At 31.4% G+C, this 19,357-nt stretch overlaps 1 protein-coding gene across 3 annotated transcripts in view; it reads right to left on the reverse strand.

Moving 5' to 3' along the window:
- LOC134725041 (uncharacterized) overlaps positions 1-19,357 on the reverse strand; it is a 38,136-nt gene that overhangs the window by 15,645 nt on the left and 3,134 nt on the right. For all 3 annotated transcript variants that reach the window (XM_063588531.1, XM_063588528.1, XM_063588530.1), the window contains exons 2-7: positions 11,110-11,259; positions 8,043-8,209; positions 5,112-5,645; positions 4,313-4,465; positions 3,490-3,509; positions 2,119-2,251 (exon numbers count right to left, since the gene is read on the reverse strand). In XM_063588531.1, the coding sequence (XP_063444601.1) occupies positions 2,119-2,251; positions 3,490-3,509; positions 4,313-4,465; positions 5,112-5,645; positions 8,043-8,209; positions 11,110-11,236 (1,134 nt within the window). In that variant the 5' untranslated portion in view covers positions 11,237-11,259. The remainder of the gene's footprint in view (positions 1-2,118; positions 2,252-3,489; positions 3,510-4,312; positions 4,466-5,111; positions 5,646-8,042; positions 8,210-11,109; positions 11,260-19,357) is intronic.

Below are 19,357 nucleotides of genomic sequence, written 5' to 3' on the forward strand. Positions count from 1 at the left end.
AATTTTCTTATTGTGGCGTCATGAAAAAAGGCGACCTTGCCTGATGACGTCACATATAGAGAACACAAGTTTCTGAAAATCTTTGAAAAAGAATGATTAAAGTCATCAGAGAAACAGATTCCGACACTATAACTCATGTATTCCGATATTTCTCCACAGTTAAATTTAATTATTTAAAATGCTCTGCAAGCCTCATGCTTTAAATTATAAAATTTAACTGTCTCAAGTGAAGAAATATCGTAATACACTTGTTGCAGTGTAGGAATCTATATATATACAATTCATACATCAGATATCAAGAATTCTCTTATTAGACATATATAATATCCTGTTTAAAATAGAATCAGTTATGGCATATTCATTATTTCTTGTTGGATACCTACTTCATGGATTTCCTGCGTACAGGGGAACCACAATTTAGTTGTAACAAAAATTTTCTTCATAGATATGTCTGCAGACTTTTGCAAAAACAAGAATTCAAATATGCACAAAAACAAATTTTTCTTTCATCACTGTAAATGATAATAATTGGCAACCAGGAAAAGACAAGCATCCACACAATGGACTTTTTTCTTCTTCTTAACTTTGGTGCAAGTTGAAAAAAAATCTGTGGTCTTGCATAAGTTAAAACACAGTCAATGCTATATTCAAACTGCTTGTAAGAGTTTGTATGTTGACATTTTTTATGTCATATCTAATAAAAGTACATTGATTAAAATACTTTGAAAAATACCATATGTATGTGTATGTAAACAATGAAACCTTTATTATCTAACACAACAAATAACACATGACTTTAATAGCAGTGTAACCACAATATCCTTTTTGTGGTTTTAAGTAAAAAAATTGTATAATGAGGATAATATTTACATACTTTCACATTAAAAAGTTGAAAGTAAGTTTCGTATAACCTTTGCCTATTTTAAAAATCTTATTTTCATTTTTAAGGCTATAAAGCATGTGCCGTTGGGTATTTAAAATAGGATGTTTATGATTTATTAGACAAAAAAATGTGGTATTTTTACCCTATAATTGCATTTTTATTGGAATGGATCCTTGATTAAAATAAAATTTCCAGCGGACATCATGTTTTAATTTCAAAGATCACAGGGATATAACAGAATTATATGCTTTAAGAGTCCAGGTTTTGTTTTCATTACATAACATCACAGAATACATGCGATCTAATTTAGAAAAGTATCTATCATGAAATTAGAAGCTTCTATTAATAATTTGATATTTTATTAATCTTTTCACTATGTGCCGGAAAACACTAAACTTAAACTGTTTTTTTAATAGAAAAATGTAACAACCAAAATAGTTTTGATCTGAGAGACCACAGTCAAACAATTCGTCGTTTCAGAATCTAATGTATTCTGGGTAATATTTTCAAAAGCATTCACCAAAACATTGTGATTGGTTTAAAACATTCTAAACGATGGAAATCAATCCAATGGTGTAACCTTATTTTCATTTTTGTGTACGAACAATGAATTTACCCATTGTCCTTTAGATTCTGAAAAGGAGAATTATATAATCTGTTTGACATTTACACAGGACTGCAGATGTGTGTACAAAAAATACAAAAACAAAAAGAGTGACGAAAATGTCATATGTGTGAATACACAAATAAAACTTGGAAAAGCTGTTTTACAATTGAATCTTATTTCATCCTTCAAAATTAATCTATTACATCAATAGACAACTTTCGAGTTCATTGCATTTCCGTCAAAAACTTTGGTTTTAGTGAACCTCACTCATGCGTTTATGTGTGTCATGACTTTCGTTTCAATGTTGAGTGAGTAGTTGAAAAACTATAAAGTTATATTGCACGAATAATTAAGCAAATCAAACTCTCATAATTGACAATCTGCACTGCTGTCATTAGGGAATTGTGATTAGTTACTTACGGAACAAATATTATTTCTAGTTTACACTGCACAATGACGATCACTTAGACGCTGGATGAACGTTTATAGTGCAGGGATACAGTTAGCCCCTCTATCTGGTAAATGATGTCACAAAGGCATGTATAATTGACGAGTTTTCTCCGGTGACCAATGAACTCAAAAGTTGTCTATTATACTGTTGCAATGCAAATTCAAGACATACTGGTACCTGTAATTCTGATTTGCTGACATAGTCCCAGTCTACAACTTGAGTCTGTGATGACAGGGACTCGGTGGGAGATACATTATTAACTTGAAGTTCTAACTGCTGAACTTTCCTTAAAAGGCGATGGTTTTCTTCCCTGTAAAATATGCTGCAGGTTGTAAATCAGCAAATATAACTATTTTAACCATGTTTATACTACACCAGCAAAGTGAGTTTTATTTTTCAAATAAAAAAATGTCTTTTTCAAATTTTAAATCTTCACAAATAGTTACAGCAGATAACTTTACAAAAAAGAACTATGCCAGTTTATACAAACAACCTGATTTTAAAGCTGTTAGTTTTTGTGTTGTTTTACATTTAATATTGTAAGAAATTTTATCTGTTAGCTGTACATTGACATACAGTATGATATTGTTCTATTATATGTCATTATGATATATTTTCATTATGAATTACAATATACGTTGAACCACAAACGTCAAAACCATTCAATCGCGTAGTAGAATTAACTATTTGTGGATTCTTATAAATTCTATATATAACTTTTGGACCAGTTTAAATCTTGGTCTATTTCTGATATTTATTCTTACATACTTTTGATTTTTTAACCCTGTATACTAACATTGCCTATGTAAATTTTAAAATTATTTGTATGCACATTGAACGACAAATTTATGTGACGTATAAATTTTTCTGACGTCAGACACCTAACTCAATGAATGTGTTCGTAGATAGTAGATGTTTTTGTGTTCTGTTAAATTGTTCCTTTTAAAATTGTTATACGATGATGACTGATGTACCCATATTTTGACTATTTTATTTATTGTGTCTGTATATTTAACGCATCAATGTAAATATAACGGAATTTGAAGAGACTGTCATCAAAGTGAGAGGGTAAGCGCTATAGAACCAGGTTAAATCCACCATTTTCTACATTTGAAAATGCCTGTACCAAGTCAGGAATATGATAGTTCTTGTCCATTTGTTTTTGATGTGTTTTGTTATTTGATTTTGCCATGTGATTATGGACTTTCCGAATTGATTTTCCTCTAAGTTCAGTACTTTTGTGATTTTACGTTTTGATAACCTCTACGTTATTTGGTCTCCAGTGGCAAGTTATCTCATTGGCAATCATATAACATCTTTATATTTCTATAAAAATCAGAAACAAATTTACTTTTCTGATGAAATGAAATTAAAAAAAAATAAGACATAGATTTCAACCTGATTTTAAATATGTTTCATTCAGTAAACTTTACTCAGTTCAAAAACCAACTCCAGTATTTTGATTGGTTGATTTATGTGTCTGAGTACAAAACTGTAAAATTTGTGCTTTTAATGTTTTATCTCTGTTTTTAACAAAGGTAAACTTACAATAGTCTTTTATTTTCAACCTGCAAGAAAAGAAAATAATTTTGTGAAAATCTGAATCAATTTAAAAAGACTAATGTACAGAAGAGACAAAGCAATAAAAGAGATGCATTTGTTGTTACCAATTTTAGGGGGGTCTCATTAGGGGGTTTCGATTGCGGATCCCGCTTACTGATTAGTCATATTCCCGTATCCCGCTTAGACTATGTACGTAAGCAATTCTCATTTTTTTGTCATTTCTCGGATCCCACAAGACCTTATTTCCGGTATTTAAGACACAAGAATTTGACTTTCAGGTTTCACGCTTCCGAAAAATCAGCAATCCTGCATCACGCTTAGACCCCAATGAGACCCACTTTTAGGTCTTAAGTTATCTTTGTTGTCTTCAGATAAACCTTGTCATAAGTTACTAAATTGTTAGGGTATATATGCCTATTATTGATGACCACTAGTTCTGTTTCTTAAATTGTGTTGTGCAGTTGTCCAGTTGTTGTTGCTTTAGTGTTTAAATGAAAAATTTTATGTCATGCAGCAGTATCTATCTAAATAAATAAACCATATCATATGTTTATTCATAATTGAAAAATATTCAAACTATGGTATTCACAATTTAACACATTAGTAATACCAGATTCCAAAAAGATTATTTTCAGCTTCATCAATTTAAAAAAGATGAATAATATAAGTGCAATCTGTTTATGTATCATTGTAATAAAATCATATAATATGGTCGTTTTAGCAATGGCATTTTCTTTTGCTTTACACTTGTTTAAACATGTCTTTTTTATACATAAAAAGAACATTAAGTCATTAAAGTTAAACAAACCTTAAAGTTTTCATTCTCCTCTTCTATCTTAGTGAGGTCAGGTAAAATATCTTCTAACATTTTCCTCATCCTTTGTGATGGGCCATCAGAGCCAAGGTCCCCATTCATTATTTCATTCACATGGAGACTCAATGCTGTCTCTGACTTGGAGCACTATATTAAACAATGCATATATATACATATAGTCAAGTTTGACAGATTTAAACGGACTCAAAATACAATTGTACATGTCTGAGCATTGAACACTGAATGAAGCACAACATAAAGTGCAGACTATGACTGTCGCTGAGCGTTTTTTAAAGACAGTAGTACTAGTGTAATCTATAACATATGCAACCGCTTCTATAAAGTATTAATTGTAAATCTGAATTCAACAACTGCAGGTAGTACATGTACAAATGTTTTTTTCTGTTAAATATCTCATAGCTAACAAAAATATTGCCAACCAGGCAATTTCTATCCCTAAACACAAATCGCTCTTTTTTCAAAATTGCAATAATTTCAGAATTTATATATATAGTGTTTAAAGCAATTTTTATCCCCTAGACCATTTACACAAAAATCACTCTTCTTTAAAAGACGCAACAATTTCTGAATTCACGGTATTTAAAGCAATTTCTATCCCCTAAACACAATGCTAAAATACATATATACCTAACAAAAATATTGCCAACCAGGCAATTTCTATCAACTAAACACAAATCTCTCTTCTTTAAAAGACGCAATAATTTCTGAATTCACGTTATTTAAAGCAATTTCTATCCCCTAAACACAGTGCTTAAATACCTATATGCCTTACCTGTCTTGACAGACCAGGCTTGATGACCTGGAATGAAGATGATTGAGATGACGATGCAGACACAACCTTACTGTGCGATGAGGAACCAGTTTTTGTAGAGTCATCAGAGTGTTCCGATGGAAATTCCATCAAGTTCAAACTTTTTGAATTAGAATCTGAACCAACATGTACTATAGTTGATGACGACCTTAACATTGCCCTGTGGTCCTTGTGGACAGGGTTTTCAATGCCATTACTAACAATTGAAATTGGTCTCTTCTGTGAATCGGACAGTTCTAATTTAATGTCACTACTGATAGATTCCTGCGTTGGATATTTGTCCATTTTTGAGTGCTGGACCATATCGCATGGAGGATAAGTAGCTCCAGACATTTGATCTGTCCATGACAAAGTTCGGATTACTTCTTTGTAATTGTTTGTTTTGCTTTGCTCCTTAATACAAGGATCTGGTATCCCATTTGAACTGTAATCAGATTTTAAAGAAACATCTATATTTTCCGATTCAACAGTTTGTAGCTTGACCTCTCCAGGATTCTGAAATATCCAATATATATTGTTAAAAATCAAGAGATATTGCTTTACAAATTTAAAAGTACTAAATCAATGTGTTCTAAAATAAATCTATATCTACAAAGACAATCTTTAAGTATACACATACATTGTATATGTAAAAATACATTTCTGTATACATGTTTTCCCAGTTTATTTCTTTCCTTCTATTGTTGTTATAACCTTTACATTAAGTGTTTTTATTACATAAAATTTAACACCCAAATAAACAAAGATATCTTTTAGTGTAATTTTCATTTTTTGCACCTCAAGGAATTACATGTAATTAAACCAAAACATTAAATATATGTACAGTCAAACCTGTATTTTTAAGGACAGAGTACAATTAACCTGCAAGGGGGTCTCATTTGGGGGTTCCGATCCCGGATCCCGCTTACTGTTTTGTCAGGTTCCTGTATCCTGCTTACACTATGTACGTAAGCAATTCTCATTTTTTTGTCATTTCCTGGGTCCCGCAAGACCTCATTTCCTGTTTTCACGACACAATAATTTGACTTTCACGTTTCACGCTTACGAAAAATCGTCAATCCCGCGTCATGCTTAGACCCCAATTAGACCCACCTGCAAGATACTTGGTGTGTCATCAAATGTCAAATATCTGACATTTAAAAGTATAAATTCAGATGCAGATTCAGGATTTTGAAAAGGGGAGCCCTGGCATTAGCAAGCAAGGTTGAGACGATACTTGTGCAATGTCTATGCATAAATCACATTTGTATCTCCAAAGGGGGTTGGGGCTCTCTCACCCTCTCCCTAAATTTGTCTCTGAAATTAATTAAAGGGCACAGCCTTTGTCAGGATAGAGAACACCAGAGACAATTTTGCAAGGGTTGAGCTTATAAAATAAATATTTTAATTTGAATGTATTTATTGTTAAGGCCAACTTTATGTGTGCTTCTGGTGCTATCTACAAAACATTTTATTGCAATTGGATAAAAAAAGAAACGCAAAAATAGCTTTAAATCTTAAATTGATCAGTTTTTCAACAGGCCATTTTTTGACAAGAAAATTATTTTTATATGTAAACTACCAGATTGCATTTTGGGCCAGTAATAGGAAACAGAAATATATTTTATTCAGACTTAATTATGACTTGTGAAGACAAGCAATAACTTAAATCTTGAACCACTTATTAATTATTTTGCCAATTTACATACTTCCTTTCTGCACTGTATATAATGTATATTTTTATCACTTTTGATATTTTTATTATTTCACTGTATACAATAAATTCTCATAAAATATATATATCTAGTTTGAACTTTATGTTTATGACACTAAATTTCCATAAAGGAAATACCAGCTTTAATCATAATTACCGTTCATTAATTACATGATATGCTTCAATGAACAAGAAAAAAAGACCTAAATAATTAACATACAGGTACATAAAATGTTCTATGTTGTATCAGTAAGAAAACTGTATTGATTTGCATACAAAAAAAATCACACTAGAATATATATAACTGATTAATTCACAATTTGGATTCATTTTTATTTTCATGGAAACTTATTTCACGGCTTTGACAAAACCTGAATTAACAAAAATGCAGAAAGTTTGTACATTATTAAACATTTAATCTCATTGTTTATTTTCACCTGAAAAATCCACAAAAAATTGGTATCCACAAATAACAATGAATTCACAATAGCCTTTAAACATGTTTAACCTAATACTGTGAATGAAGAAATTATTGCGAGGTTTTCATTAATGCAAACACTGTAAATTCAGAAATTATTGTGAGGTTTTTATTATTGCGAATAATGCGACTGAGTTGTAAACGCAATAATTAAAACTCGCATTATGTAATATTTTAACTGAATTAAACATGACTTTTCTGAAAATCGTAAAAATTAAAATCGCATTCAAGTGTAAAATGACAAAATCGCAATAATATCTGAATTTACAGTAATGAGACTTAGTAATTATTGCAACAACAGACTTGCATTCTGATATCTGATTCAAATATCTGTATGCAGATTTTCCTAAAATTGCAATAACTAATCCTCATATTTTTCTCTATTCTTCAAAAATCAAATAATAAATGCTGGTCATCATTTCGAAATTTGCAGTATATAAAAGACCCACAAAGTGTAATTGAAAATGAAGAATTTTAGCTACACTAAATGTACTACTGTGGATTCATTAATTTTCATTGGCTACCAATTTCCATGCCTGGGTTTCGTGGTTACAAGTCAACCCTGAAATTAAATGTTTAACAAATGACAAATTTTCTATAGGTGTAAAAAATATAAAAATCTTCAAAACAAGAAGTGAAATATCCACGAATATGCAAGTTTTCCCTAATCCACGAAAATTGGTACCCATGAAAATAAAAGAATTCACAGTATTTGAATTACTTTATAACTGGTTCCAGTGTCCCCATTCATTGAATGGTTTCCCTCTGAACCACTGTCCTGACTGAAGCTCATGCCTGCACCTGGAGATGGAGTTGCTTGTTTTTTCAGTGATTCATTCATTTTCTTCAACTTTGAACATTCTTCTTTCTGTTCACGAAGAAGATTACCTGAAATATAATCGTTAAACTTTTAAAACCAGATTTTGATTTAAAATTATGAGCAAAACAAAGGTATAGTATTATAGAAAAAACATTGGTAAAACTTAATGTTCGCTCGGCTACGGTGGGGGCATAAAAATATCAAAACTAAAATATATACCTTTTTATATTCTCTAAAAGGTTGACAGATGTCTGTTGTTAACTTAGGAATTTTGGTCCTCAATGGTCTTCAACTTTGTACTTTATTTGGCCTTTTAACTTTTTTGGATTCGAGCATCACTGATGAGTCTTTTTAAGATGAAACGCACATATGGCGTAAATACAAAATTTAATCCGTGTATCTATGATTAGTTTATTTGTTTACTTAGGAAGTTGTAAAGGTCAACCTTGAGTAATGCAACCACTTCCAAAATGTGAAACCACAATGTCAAATGTGATTTTTTTTTGTTACCTTGCATAATTCACAATGAGCATGAAATGTGCTCGACCTTTGCATACCATTCTTAAATTTTATGGATTTTTAAAATGAACAAAATCATATTTATTCACATTATAAAAAATGTTTTTTTTTTTTTTAATTTGAATAAAATTGTGACACTTATAGAAACAAAAAGATATTAGTTTGCAGAAAGTAAACAGTCAATATGAAAAATAGGGATGATTACTTATGTAGGTGTAGCTAATAATTCTATAATCTTGAGTTGATATCCAACTTTTAAATGGGTTTCTTTCATACATTTTGTGTACCACAGCAGTCTTCAAAATAAATTTTTGAATCCACAGGCCTGATGCTCAATTTTATGAAAATCAAAGTTGGATTCTGATGGCCTGTAGAGATGTCTTTTGCAGGCCCAAAAGCAATTTTATAAGCCTGGGCTGGTGGACCTGTAGTTAAGCATGATGACTACCATATGGGTTGTTGTCATATGATCATCTGAAAGTCCATTGAAGGAATCAGATAATATCTTTCTGACAGCCAATAAAAGATCAGCATTTGTACATGAATTAAACACCTACTATAAATGTACATCCTATGTTTCAAATTTTTGTGGTTTAACTTTTAACCAGATAAGGATTTACACATGATATTAATTTAAGAAGAAAACACACAAGTTAGGAGAGCTTATATAGAGCAATATAATTATAGAAATGTTGTCAAAAAAAGTATCAAAAAATTTCCTACTAAAATTCATAATGTAACTGATCTGATCACTGAGTCATATGACACCTGTCGATAAGAAATTTTCTTTCTATTATTAACTTCCTCTATTTCTATATCTAAGTCATTGTTTAGACTTGCTACAAGTTTGTTTTAAATTGTTAATATTTTTCTTGAAAATTCACATCATCCTGTTCTATTCATGTATATAGATCTATATAAGAGGTGGTGGTATCATGTATGAGTGCCAAATGAGACAACCAGGGTTTCCGCTGGCAGTCGCCATTTTCGCAAATTGCGAAAAAATAATAATTTTGGCGATTAAAATTCGTCATTGGCGAAAGAAATATATAAAACAATTTATTTTCAGCCATCTTGTTTATTTTCTTTATTCGGGTTTCTCTGACCTTACCGATCATACAATATTCGGAATTCACCTTGAACTTATTAAGATTTTGACAGAAAATCAATAATCAGCTGATTGCATGTATAGCTATGGTCAGCTATCGACATCAAAGGACTAATTAATAAATGTGTTGATTGTATGATATGGTTAAATGGCTTCTGTCACATGTCACAAAAGGGATTAACCACGTTGTGACGCACGTGTTAGAAGCAAGATTTTTACGCTTCCTCTCCTTCTTTTAATGATTGTCCAGAAAAGAAAACTGTTGTTATGACTAAAAATGTTCAAAAGCAAGGAAGGTCTCTGATTAAAAACTTAATCATTTAACTTTCATATAGATCATTGATTTGAGTGGGTACTTTTCAGTGACACCCTTGTATCAAGCATATAGTTTTACTTATTTACGATGGTATAGAAGTAGAAAAGAAAACTGTCGTTATGAAGAAATCTATTAAAAAGGTTGGCATGAGAGTAACCCTTCAATGTAGTGACTACACCTTGCACGAGGGATCAATTTCAAGTGATAAGATGTTTCGTTTTGCTGTAAAAACCACTTCTTATTTAGGGAGGGGGGCTGGGGAAAAAAAGTAAAATTTTAAAAGAAAAATATTTGTGTTACTTGGCAAAAAAAATAATAAAATGGGGAAAAATATATTGTTTTGGTGAAAGAGGTGGCGAAAAAAATAATTGACCCAGGGGAAACCCTGGAGACAACTCTCTATCCATGTCACAATTTTTAAAAGTAAACCATTATAGGTCAAAGTACAGCTTTCAACATGGAGCATTGGCTCACACCCAACTGCAAGCTATAAAGGGCCCAATAATTGCCCCAATAGTTACATTATTCATGTTATTATAAGAGACCCAATCCTTGCACTTTAAACTAAGGCTGTATACCTTTTATTTTGTTGCATAGAGAATCCTTGCACTTTAAACTAAGGCTGTTTATCTTATGTTTTCTCCTTAAAGTAAGAACTGACCCCCTAGAACACTCAGTCACTAAGAGGCCCCATCCTTACATTATTGCACTCTTACCTAAGATTGCATATCCTCCAATTTGTCCTTGAAGTATAAACTGACCCTCTAGAACACTCAGCCAATAAGAGACCCCATCCATGTATTATTACACTCTCACCTAAGATTGCATATCCTCCAATTTGTCCTTGAAGTATGAACTGACCCTCTAGAACACTCAGCCAATAAGAGACCCCATCCATGTATTATTACACTCTCACCTAACATGCCTAAGGTTGCATATCCTCTATTATTTCCTTGAAGTAAGAACTGACCCCCTAGAACACTCAGCCAATGAGAGACCACATCCATGCATTATTACACTCTTACCTAAGGTTGCATATCCTCTAATTTTTCCTTGAAGTATGAAGTTCTCCTCCTTTAACTTCAGTATTTCTTCATTAGGCACCTTTGACATGTAATCATTTAATGAAGTCTGGCAGGCATTTTCAGTCATCTTGAGTTACAATCTATGGCATCCTGTAAATATATTGTGTAGCGTTAAAAATAGATAAAGGATATCAAGGGGAAATTCAACCAATCAAACACAAATATCAATAAATTGGAAATGTGTTCATGGGACACAGATGCCCCTGCAAGCATATAACATTATAAAGGGACATAAATCAAGAACTATAAAAGTGACTTCACCCAAATCAAGGATTTGTATAGTAAGAATTAGTAAGAATTACTTACTATACAAATCCCTTAGAAGAAGAAGCTGAAGAGATTACGATAAACCGTGAGAATCCATTCTTACTATACAAATCCTTGCCCAAAATTGTACTTCATATGAGTTTTGTGGTCCATGGGGTCATAAGCATTGTGTATAGATAACATTTAATTAAACCAAGGATTTGTATAGTTACTATCTAAATCCTTGGTTAAACATTGTACAAAATGTTGTAAAAGAACAGAAACCATAAATTCAGCAATTTTTCCATTTGTAAAGGCCATAACCCTAGAACAGTAAAAATGATGCAATCAATGGTGATGAGCATTGTGTATAAGTTTCATAACATTTGGTTGAGTCAAAGTAAGAGAACAGCAAAAAAAATCCATCATTTTTCATTTGAAAAGGAGCATAAGTTAACTCTAGAACTGTTAAAGTAGCCCCACCAAAATTCAAACTTGATCAATGTTTCTTGGTAATAAGTATTGCGAATAAGTTTTTCATTACATTTGGTTGAAGCAAACTATATAAAGTTAATGAACAGAAACCAACTATGGGATATATGAACATATAAGGGTAAAAATTAATGCCCACTCTGATATGACGGGGCATACTAAGAAGAAATCATTATGCAGATAATCAACCTGCACCATATATACTGCATAATTTTAAACCAGTAATATGTAAAAGGGATATATGTGTATGTGGTACACATAATGTGACAGTTTATTTCATCAACAACATTAATGGTATATACATGGAAGTTGAATAAGTTGTAATGTAAAACAAATATGTTATTTGTAATGTAATATTATGTAAATGTAATACCAAAAAAAAGTCCTTTGCAATGTAATACAAAAATCCCATTTGAGATGAAGAAATCAATTTTTATAAGAGCACTGCACATTTTACAATGTACAAATGTACATACATCTGTACATTTTCCTATATCTACATGTATGTACATCTCTATTTTCATTTACACCCATAAATTTTCATTTTATTTACACCCAAAAAGGTTTGTGACTTACCATGATCAAACTTGTGGGGAAATATTTTAGGAGTAAGGTTTCTAATGATACATGTATATAAATAATACATTATATAACTATTGATATTATTTTGGAACACATATCTGAAAGAGAGACAAATTTGGCAGTTAATGCAATTTTTCAGAGTTACAAAAAGTTATACTATGTGCTATCAAATGCCAGACAACATTTAAATCTGTTATGACAGAAATCTGATTTGGCCAATTGGTCATTACATTGCATTACTTTCAAAGATGTTATTAATTCAGTCAGGGGTACTACTTGTACAAGTGTATTTTATTTACTTGAAGAAGTAAAAAAAAATATACACATATATTCTGTCTGTGTCTGTCATATAAGTAAATTTGTAGGATACTTATACAAGTGAATTTTATTTACTTGTATAGGTAAAAAAAAAATTGGCTTAGTTATGTCCCTTAGGCATTCAGATTTTTTTACTTGTATAAGTAAAAAAATCATCCTTTCTTCTTTTCTTGAATTCTTAAGATTTCTTTGTTCTAATAAAATTTTAAATTGTGTACCCTTTACAGATGTCTTTACTAATCATTTAAGTGTAATTTCATGGACAATGAAAATCCCATTTGTCTGTTATCTTCATAACACTGCTCATTTACAAGCCCCAAAGGAGCAATTTTTGATTGCCTTGCGCAAATATACAAGATCTTTGCTCAATCAGTTTCTTTGATGAATTAATGAGATGAAACATTGAACTTTAATGAAAAAATTTGAGCAAACCTGGGAAAAATCATTAAAGGCATGATTTTACATCTCAAAACTTGAGGATTTTTGTGGGATTGTAAGAAAAATTTACTTATACAAGTAAATTTTTTAGAAAATTAAGGGGAGATTATTCAAACATTATTTATTTACTTATATGTGTATATTTTTTTTTACTTCTTCAAGTAAATAAAATACACTTGTACAAGTAGTACCCCTGACTAATTACAATGGGTTTTTATTTTTTTTTGGTAAATCTGGTCCAATTGAAGAAGCATAATTACAATGTTAGTATAATCAAAAAAATTTAATTACAAATTAATTGTATATATGATGGTCATAATAGGGGTACCTTCATGATATATACCATGTATACAGGAACAAATTCTAGTCAAATGATGTTAAAGATAATTTTTTGTGTGCATGACAATAAAATGTACACTAATTAAGACAATAAAAAAATGGTGATGCTAATTATTTTTTAGACCTCTGATGAATCACAATAAGAATGAATAAAAGGATATGTATTTTGCCAAATCACTGAAATAATTAAACCAATTTGACACTCACAGTAGCAGAAAATGACCGTCTCATGGTCTAACACCTGAGGTTACATAAACAATGCATTCCTACTCTCATACATGTACATGTATATGATATTAATGCTGTGTTCACACGTAATTCAATTGATTCGCATTAACTAAATGTAAATTCTAATTCGAATGGAATGGGTGTCAAATTTGCTTTACTGTCTGAAGGACTTTAACTTTTAACGTGTATCAACAAAAACAGATTGGTTAATGCAAATTAATTCAAATTAAAAATGAAGAGTGTGTGAAAGCCATAAGCGAATTCGATTCGAATTAAATGTACGTGTGAATTTGGCATAAAATAGTTTTTAATATGGGGACGATGTCCCCAATTACAGTTGAAAAATCAATCAAAAAAATTTAAAATAATAAAAATTTCAATCTACATGTACTTACATGTATACAAGTGATTTCAAAATCACTTCTTTGAGTGATTTAGGCTGTGAAATATTAAAAAAATTCACAAAGACTTTTCAAAATCACTGAAACAAGTAATTTGAGAAATTAAAATGAAATCACTTCAATAAGTGTTTGTAACATTTTTTGGATATTTAGCCCTGAAGCTAATTTTTTTCATTGGTAAAAGGACAAGAATTCCATTAAAAAAAATAACTATCATGACTATGTACATGCAGAAATTGTCTTTTGCATGATAAGCCTGCCAGTTTTTACAGTTTATTTGAATATGCAAAAACTGGAATTATTTGTACATGTAGATCAGGACATAACCTTTAAAAAAATCATTCTAATTCTAAAGAAAACCAATCAGGTCACCTAATATTGTTGACCTTTGTCTAATAGTAAGAGTAGTTAATGAATATTTGACTACAGAACAGTTCCCAAGGGTACTTTTAAAAGTTTTAGCGCACTAACTTATAACTGCCCAAGCGCACTGGTGAAATTGATATCCAAAGATAAAGGGATAATTGATTTATTTAAGAAAATTATAGAAAAGTTTGTGAAAACATGGAAAATCACTGAAATTAGCATTTGAAGATCAAAGGAAACACCAAAATCACTTAAATAGGTGATAACTAAATTTTAAAAATCACTGGAATAGGTGATAATGAAATCACTTGTTTAAGTAGCACCCCTGACTGTATAAACTCAAAATTGGTTAACTTTTTATTTTCTAACTATTTTATTTACCCTCATTTGCACAGTTATCTCTTTCATTCATCCAGTCTTGTTTGACATGTAGAGACTTTGAGTGAAATATATTCAAGAATGAGGACAATAACAATTTTATATTAGTTGTTCTTTGATATGAAAAAAAAACATTACATACCTGATGATAGCGTTTCTTTATTTACATTGGAAATGATGTAATTTGTAAATGACATCACATCTAAAATCCCTTACAACAAGTCCAATTTCAGAATTGTTATGGTATTTCTGTTTCTTTTTGAACATTAATTAAAATATGTTAGAACAAGGATTTGTATAGTAAGACTAAGTCTAACTTTACAAGCCCTTGGTTAGAAAAATTTAAAAAAAATTGATACAGACTTAGTCCCTTTTCAAAAGTAATGCCTGTCTCATATAAGCCTAATCATGTTAAAATTAGTAACAATATTTGTCTTTCTTCTACTACAAAGGGTATAAGTAACAATTTTAAGTTATTCTTTAGTGGTTTTGATATTTGGTGTAAAACTATATGTAGACAAATCGTATTATCATCATGTCAATACATTTATGTTCATACCACACACCAACAGATTCCTCACGTGTCCCTAATGCTGTTCTCATGCAGGACGTTTCTATATAATGAACCACGAAATATTACGAAAGTGCAAAAAGTACTACTGAATCATAAAATGTGTCATTGTCATTAAAGATATAAAAATAGAAGTGAAAATAGGTGCACTTCTACCATTCATTGTGAGTTTTGTATGTATCGTGTGTATCTTTTTACATGCCTTTAAAAGTCTTATTTCAGCGTCTTTGTTTTAGAAACTGTTTGAACTTTCAAGCTTCAGTTTTTGTGTCTTCTGAACATTGGAAGTTTTCTGAAACAACTTTTCTACGAAATACATTATTTACATCCGGGCGATTGTAATTCCGTAACCGGTTGTCGGTCCTATGTTGATATCCGGATGTGTGACTGTCAAACTACCGTATTCACGATGTACGTGACGTACCAAACACCAGTGAACGTCACTTGGTCCTCATTGGAGAAATGTTAAAATAAAATTGTATGAAAGTGGTTATGTTGATATTCATTTCAGAAAAAAAATATCACAAAAGAAATCCATTAACATTAAGTTACCAGAGACATACGTATATTTATCTATAGATTATTGTTGGTTATCTCAACGAGATTGCATGTCTCGCTTGAGCCGGTCACGCTTGATTAACGTTAATAATGCAGAGATACAGGCGATCCCCTCTATCTGGACGTCATAAAGGCGCACATAATTGACGAGTTTTTTCCGGTAAAGGATAAAATTCAAAGTGGTCTATTGACGAATAGACCGCATCACTACATATTATTTGAATGACCCGTGAATGACCCCAGAAGTATACCAGGAAGTTTGTTTTTAATTTATAACTGTCAATGAACTTAATAGTTCTCATCTGCCCAGCATAATCAATTAAAATTTTATTTTGCAAAATATGAAGCTTATCCGGTCTAGCTGACTACAGGTACTTGTCTACACCGACGTGATTTGAATCAGTGAGATATAAGAGTGACGTAGTGTCACGTGACGTGACGGTCACGTGACGCAGTGCATGTAGTAATGAATGTGAAACAAGTAAGTATTATGTTGATAAAATGCCCCTTGAAAATTATCTTTGAAAACCATAACTATTCAACCGGATGCCAGAACCCTTAAATGAGTTTATTAAATTCGTTCAGTTAATGAATAACTGTTGACTGTTGGCAGTATATGCTTATATCTGCCCCTGACTCCCTATATATGATCATATATCAATCGTATTAGAATATAAGAATTAGAATTTCCATATCCGTAATTACTGGACCAATAAGGGCACAAAAATCAGAATATTTCATATGGACATTGTAACTTGCATTTTACGATATATAATTTGGCTTTGTGCTTTAACAAGTACCAAATATAATTATTTGATAGGAATTAAGGGGACCTGGATAAGGTTTACAGATTATACGAATAGAGAAAGAATAGACCAATGGACAGTTGTATAAAGCATCGATACCTTGCTTATTATTGAGTTACTTTTCCTCAAGGGTCACTAGTAGACTGTAAAATTTAATAAATTTTTGGAATTAAAGTGCATGCATGATGGCCTGGGAGCCGGTGCATGTTCACAGTTTTTTTCTGTGTCATCAATCTTTGTCCTTTTGTGTTCAGTGTGTGGCTTTTTCCTGTAGTTGAATTGTTACAGATTTTGATTTGTAGTTTACAATCTTTTGTTTTGGGTCTGTGCGTCCGTCACGTATTCATGTAAGCCGGACATTTTGCTTTGAAACAGTCCACCCACAGACCCCACCAGTGGCGGTTGGCGTGGATGCGAATCAAACTCATCTTTATCTATGGTTTAACTGAACGGATGAATGAACATATTTATATATCTTGATCAAACCGTATGATTATTCCCATCCTTGTTAATTCCATACAAAGGTCCTTTGTCGATGTTTCAAACATATTTGCCGCGTCTCTTACGAGATCCAATGAATAAGTCAAGAATTTCGGATGTGAACGTGTCAACATGGATTTTCCATACATATAGCTGTTGCGGTTCCCGAGATTAAGATCGCCAATCAGATCTATGTAAAAACCCTTATGTATTTTCGGATATTTTGAATCAAAACGACAAAAAAACTGCGCATTTTCATGCTGCATATCATTCTTTATTTATCATCCAATTCAACTAATTTAATATGTCCTGCTATTTTCCATATCCAATGTTACATATTATATTATATTATTATATATTACTCTTGTAAATTTCCAAGTTGAGAGGCAAACAGGCTGTTAACAGCAGAAGATAATCACCACCGGTCAAATAATAGTTGTCTATTTCTGTGGAAAGCACTATTCTACATTCATTGTCTATTGTTACATTTATAAAAGCGTTCCCGCATCGACACTCAACAGTCGTGTCATCCTACGACATATTTTGGCATTGGTGATAAAGATGTTTTTCTTTTATAACAGGTTGATCTAATGGGGGAAAATATATCGGCTCACGAAAACATTTGAAAATATAGTTTATTCTTGAACATATATTGTATAATCAAGAATCTGTTGTAAGCTACAATATGATTATCGCAATCTATGATGTATTTCAAAGAATTATTGGTCTTATTTTAAGCTTCTTCCATCTTTTGTAGAATATTTGAAGCTTATGTAAATGCAAAATCTGACTACTTGCTACTAATCATAGCATACGATGCTACACCGGATAATACAAGGAAAACAGAAGTACAGGTTCGTGCAAGAAACAGTTTATCATATGTCTATACTACATGTGGGAGATCTAGATGTTTACCCATGACGAATGTCGTCAATATGTATAATTATTTCTTATGCATAAAAAAAACTGCAATCTGATTGGTTATTTACCCCGGTGTAAATAACAGCCCACCATGGTTCACCCCCGGATAGATTTTTTTTTGCCATGGAAAAAAAATTATCAAAATAAAATGTTAAAAAAAAAAAAAAAAAAAAAAAAAATAATTAAAAAAACATTTCAAAAATTATTTTTTTTCGGAAAATTCAAAGAACACAAATATATTCTGGTTTTTTTTCTAAAAAGATAAGTAAAAAGTATTTTACTATGCGCAGCAACATGGATATTGAAAAAATGTGACACTGTAAACTTTTCATTACCATTTTTTCAATTTTACATCCTGGTTTCAAAATGAGTAAAGGAATTGTTCATAAGAAATAAATTCGTTATCTTGGTGTAATCAGGGGTGTACGGAATTTTACACCGTTGTTGAAAATTTATACAGCCATTCGGCTGCGCCTTAGGGTGTATGAATTTTCAACAACGGTGTAAAATTCTGTACACCACTGATTACACCAAGATAACTAATATTACCGTAGATTCAACCCATACAGTCATTTCTAGTTGCATAGGTCTTATGAAATATTGCCTTAAATTATCACAGGAATACCAAGAATATTCTCTACACGACTACAAGATACCAAAAAAAACTAAAAAAAATTGTCGATTTACCACTCTTGAAGCACGCCAAGAACCCACACTTTGAAACAAAGGTCGTCGTTTTAGTTTGTATTGTCCTCTGGTTTGTATTATAATCCTAGTACTTTTGATAACTATTTGCCAAAAAAGCAATATAAGCGTCCAGTTTGGAATACCAGATGTTTCAAGCTAACATACAAGACATTCGTCTTTTAAAGGCAAGGGGAAAATATCACACGATGACACCAAATTAAGTCTCCTAAAATCGATGCAGCAACGCACTCCACCATTTTTTTCTGATGATTGGCGAGTAGGATAACTCCGATGTTTAGGATGATATGACTCCAGTCTATGACATTTTCTTTTGGTTTCCTAGCCCTTTCAACAAAACAAACTTGAGTTCTTCGCAT

The sequence above is a fragment of the Mytilus trossulus genome, chromosome 7 (genome assembly GCF_036588685.1).
Source record: "Mytilus trossulus isolate FHL-02 chromosome 7, PNRI_Mtr1.1.1.hap1, whole genome shotgun sequence".
NCBI lineage: Eukaryota > Metazoa > Mollusca > Bivalvia > Mytilida > Mytilidae > Mytilus > Mytilus trossulus.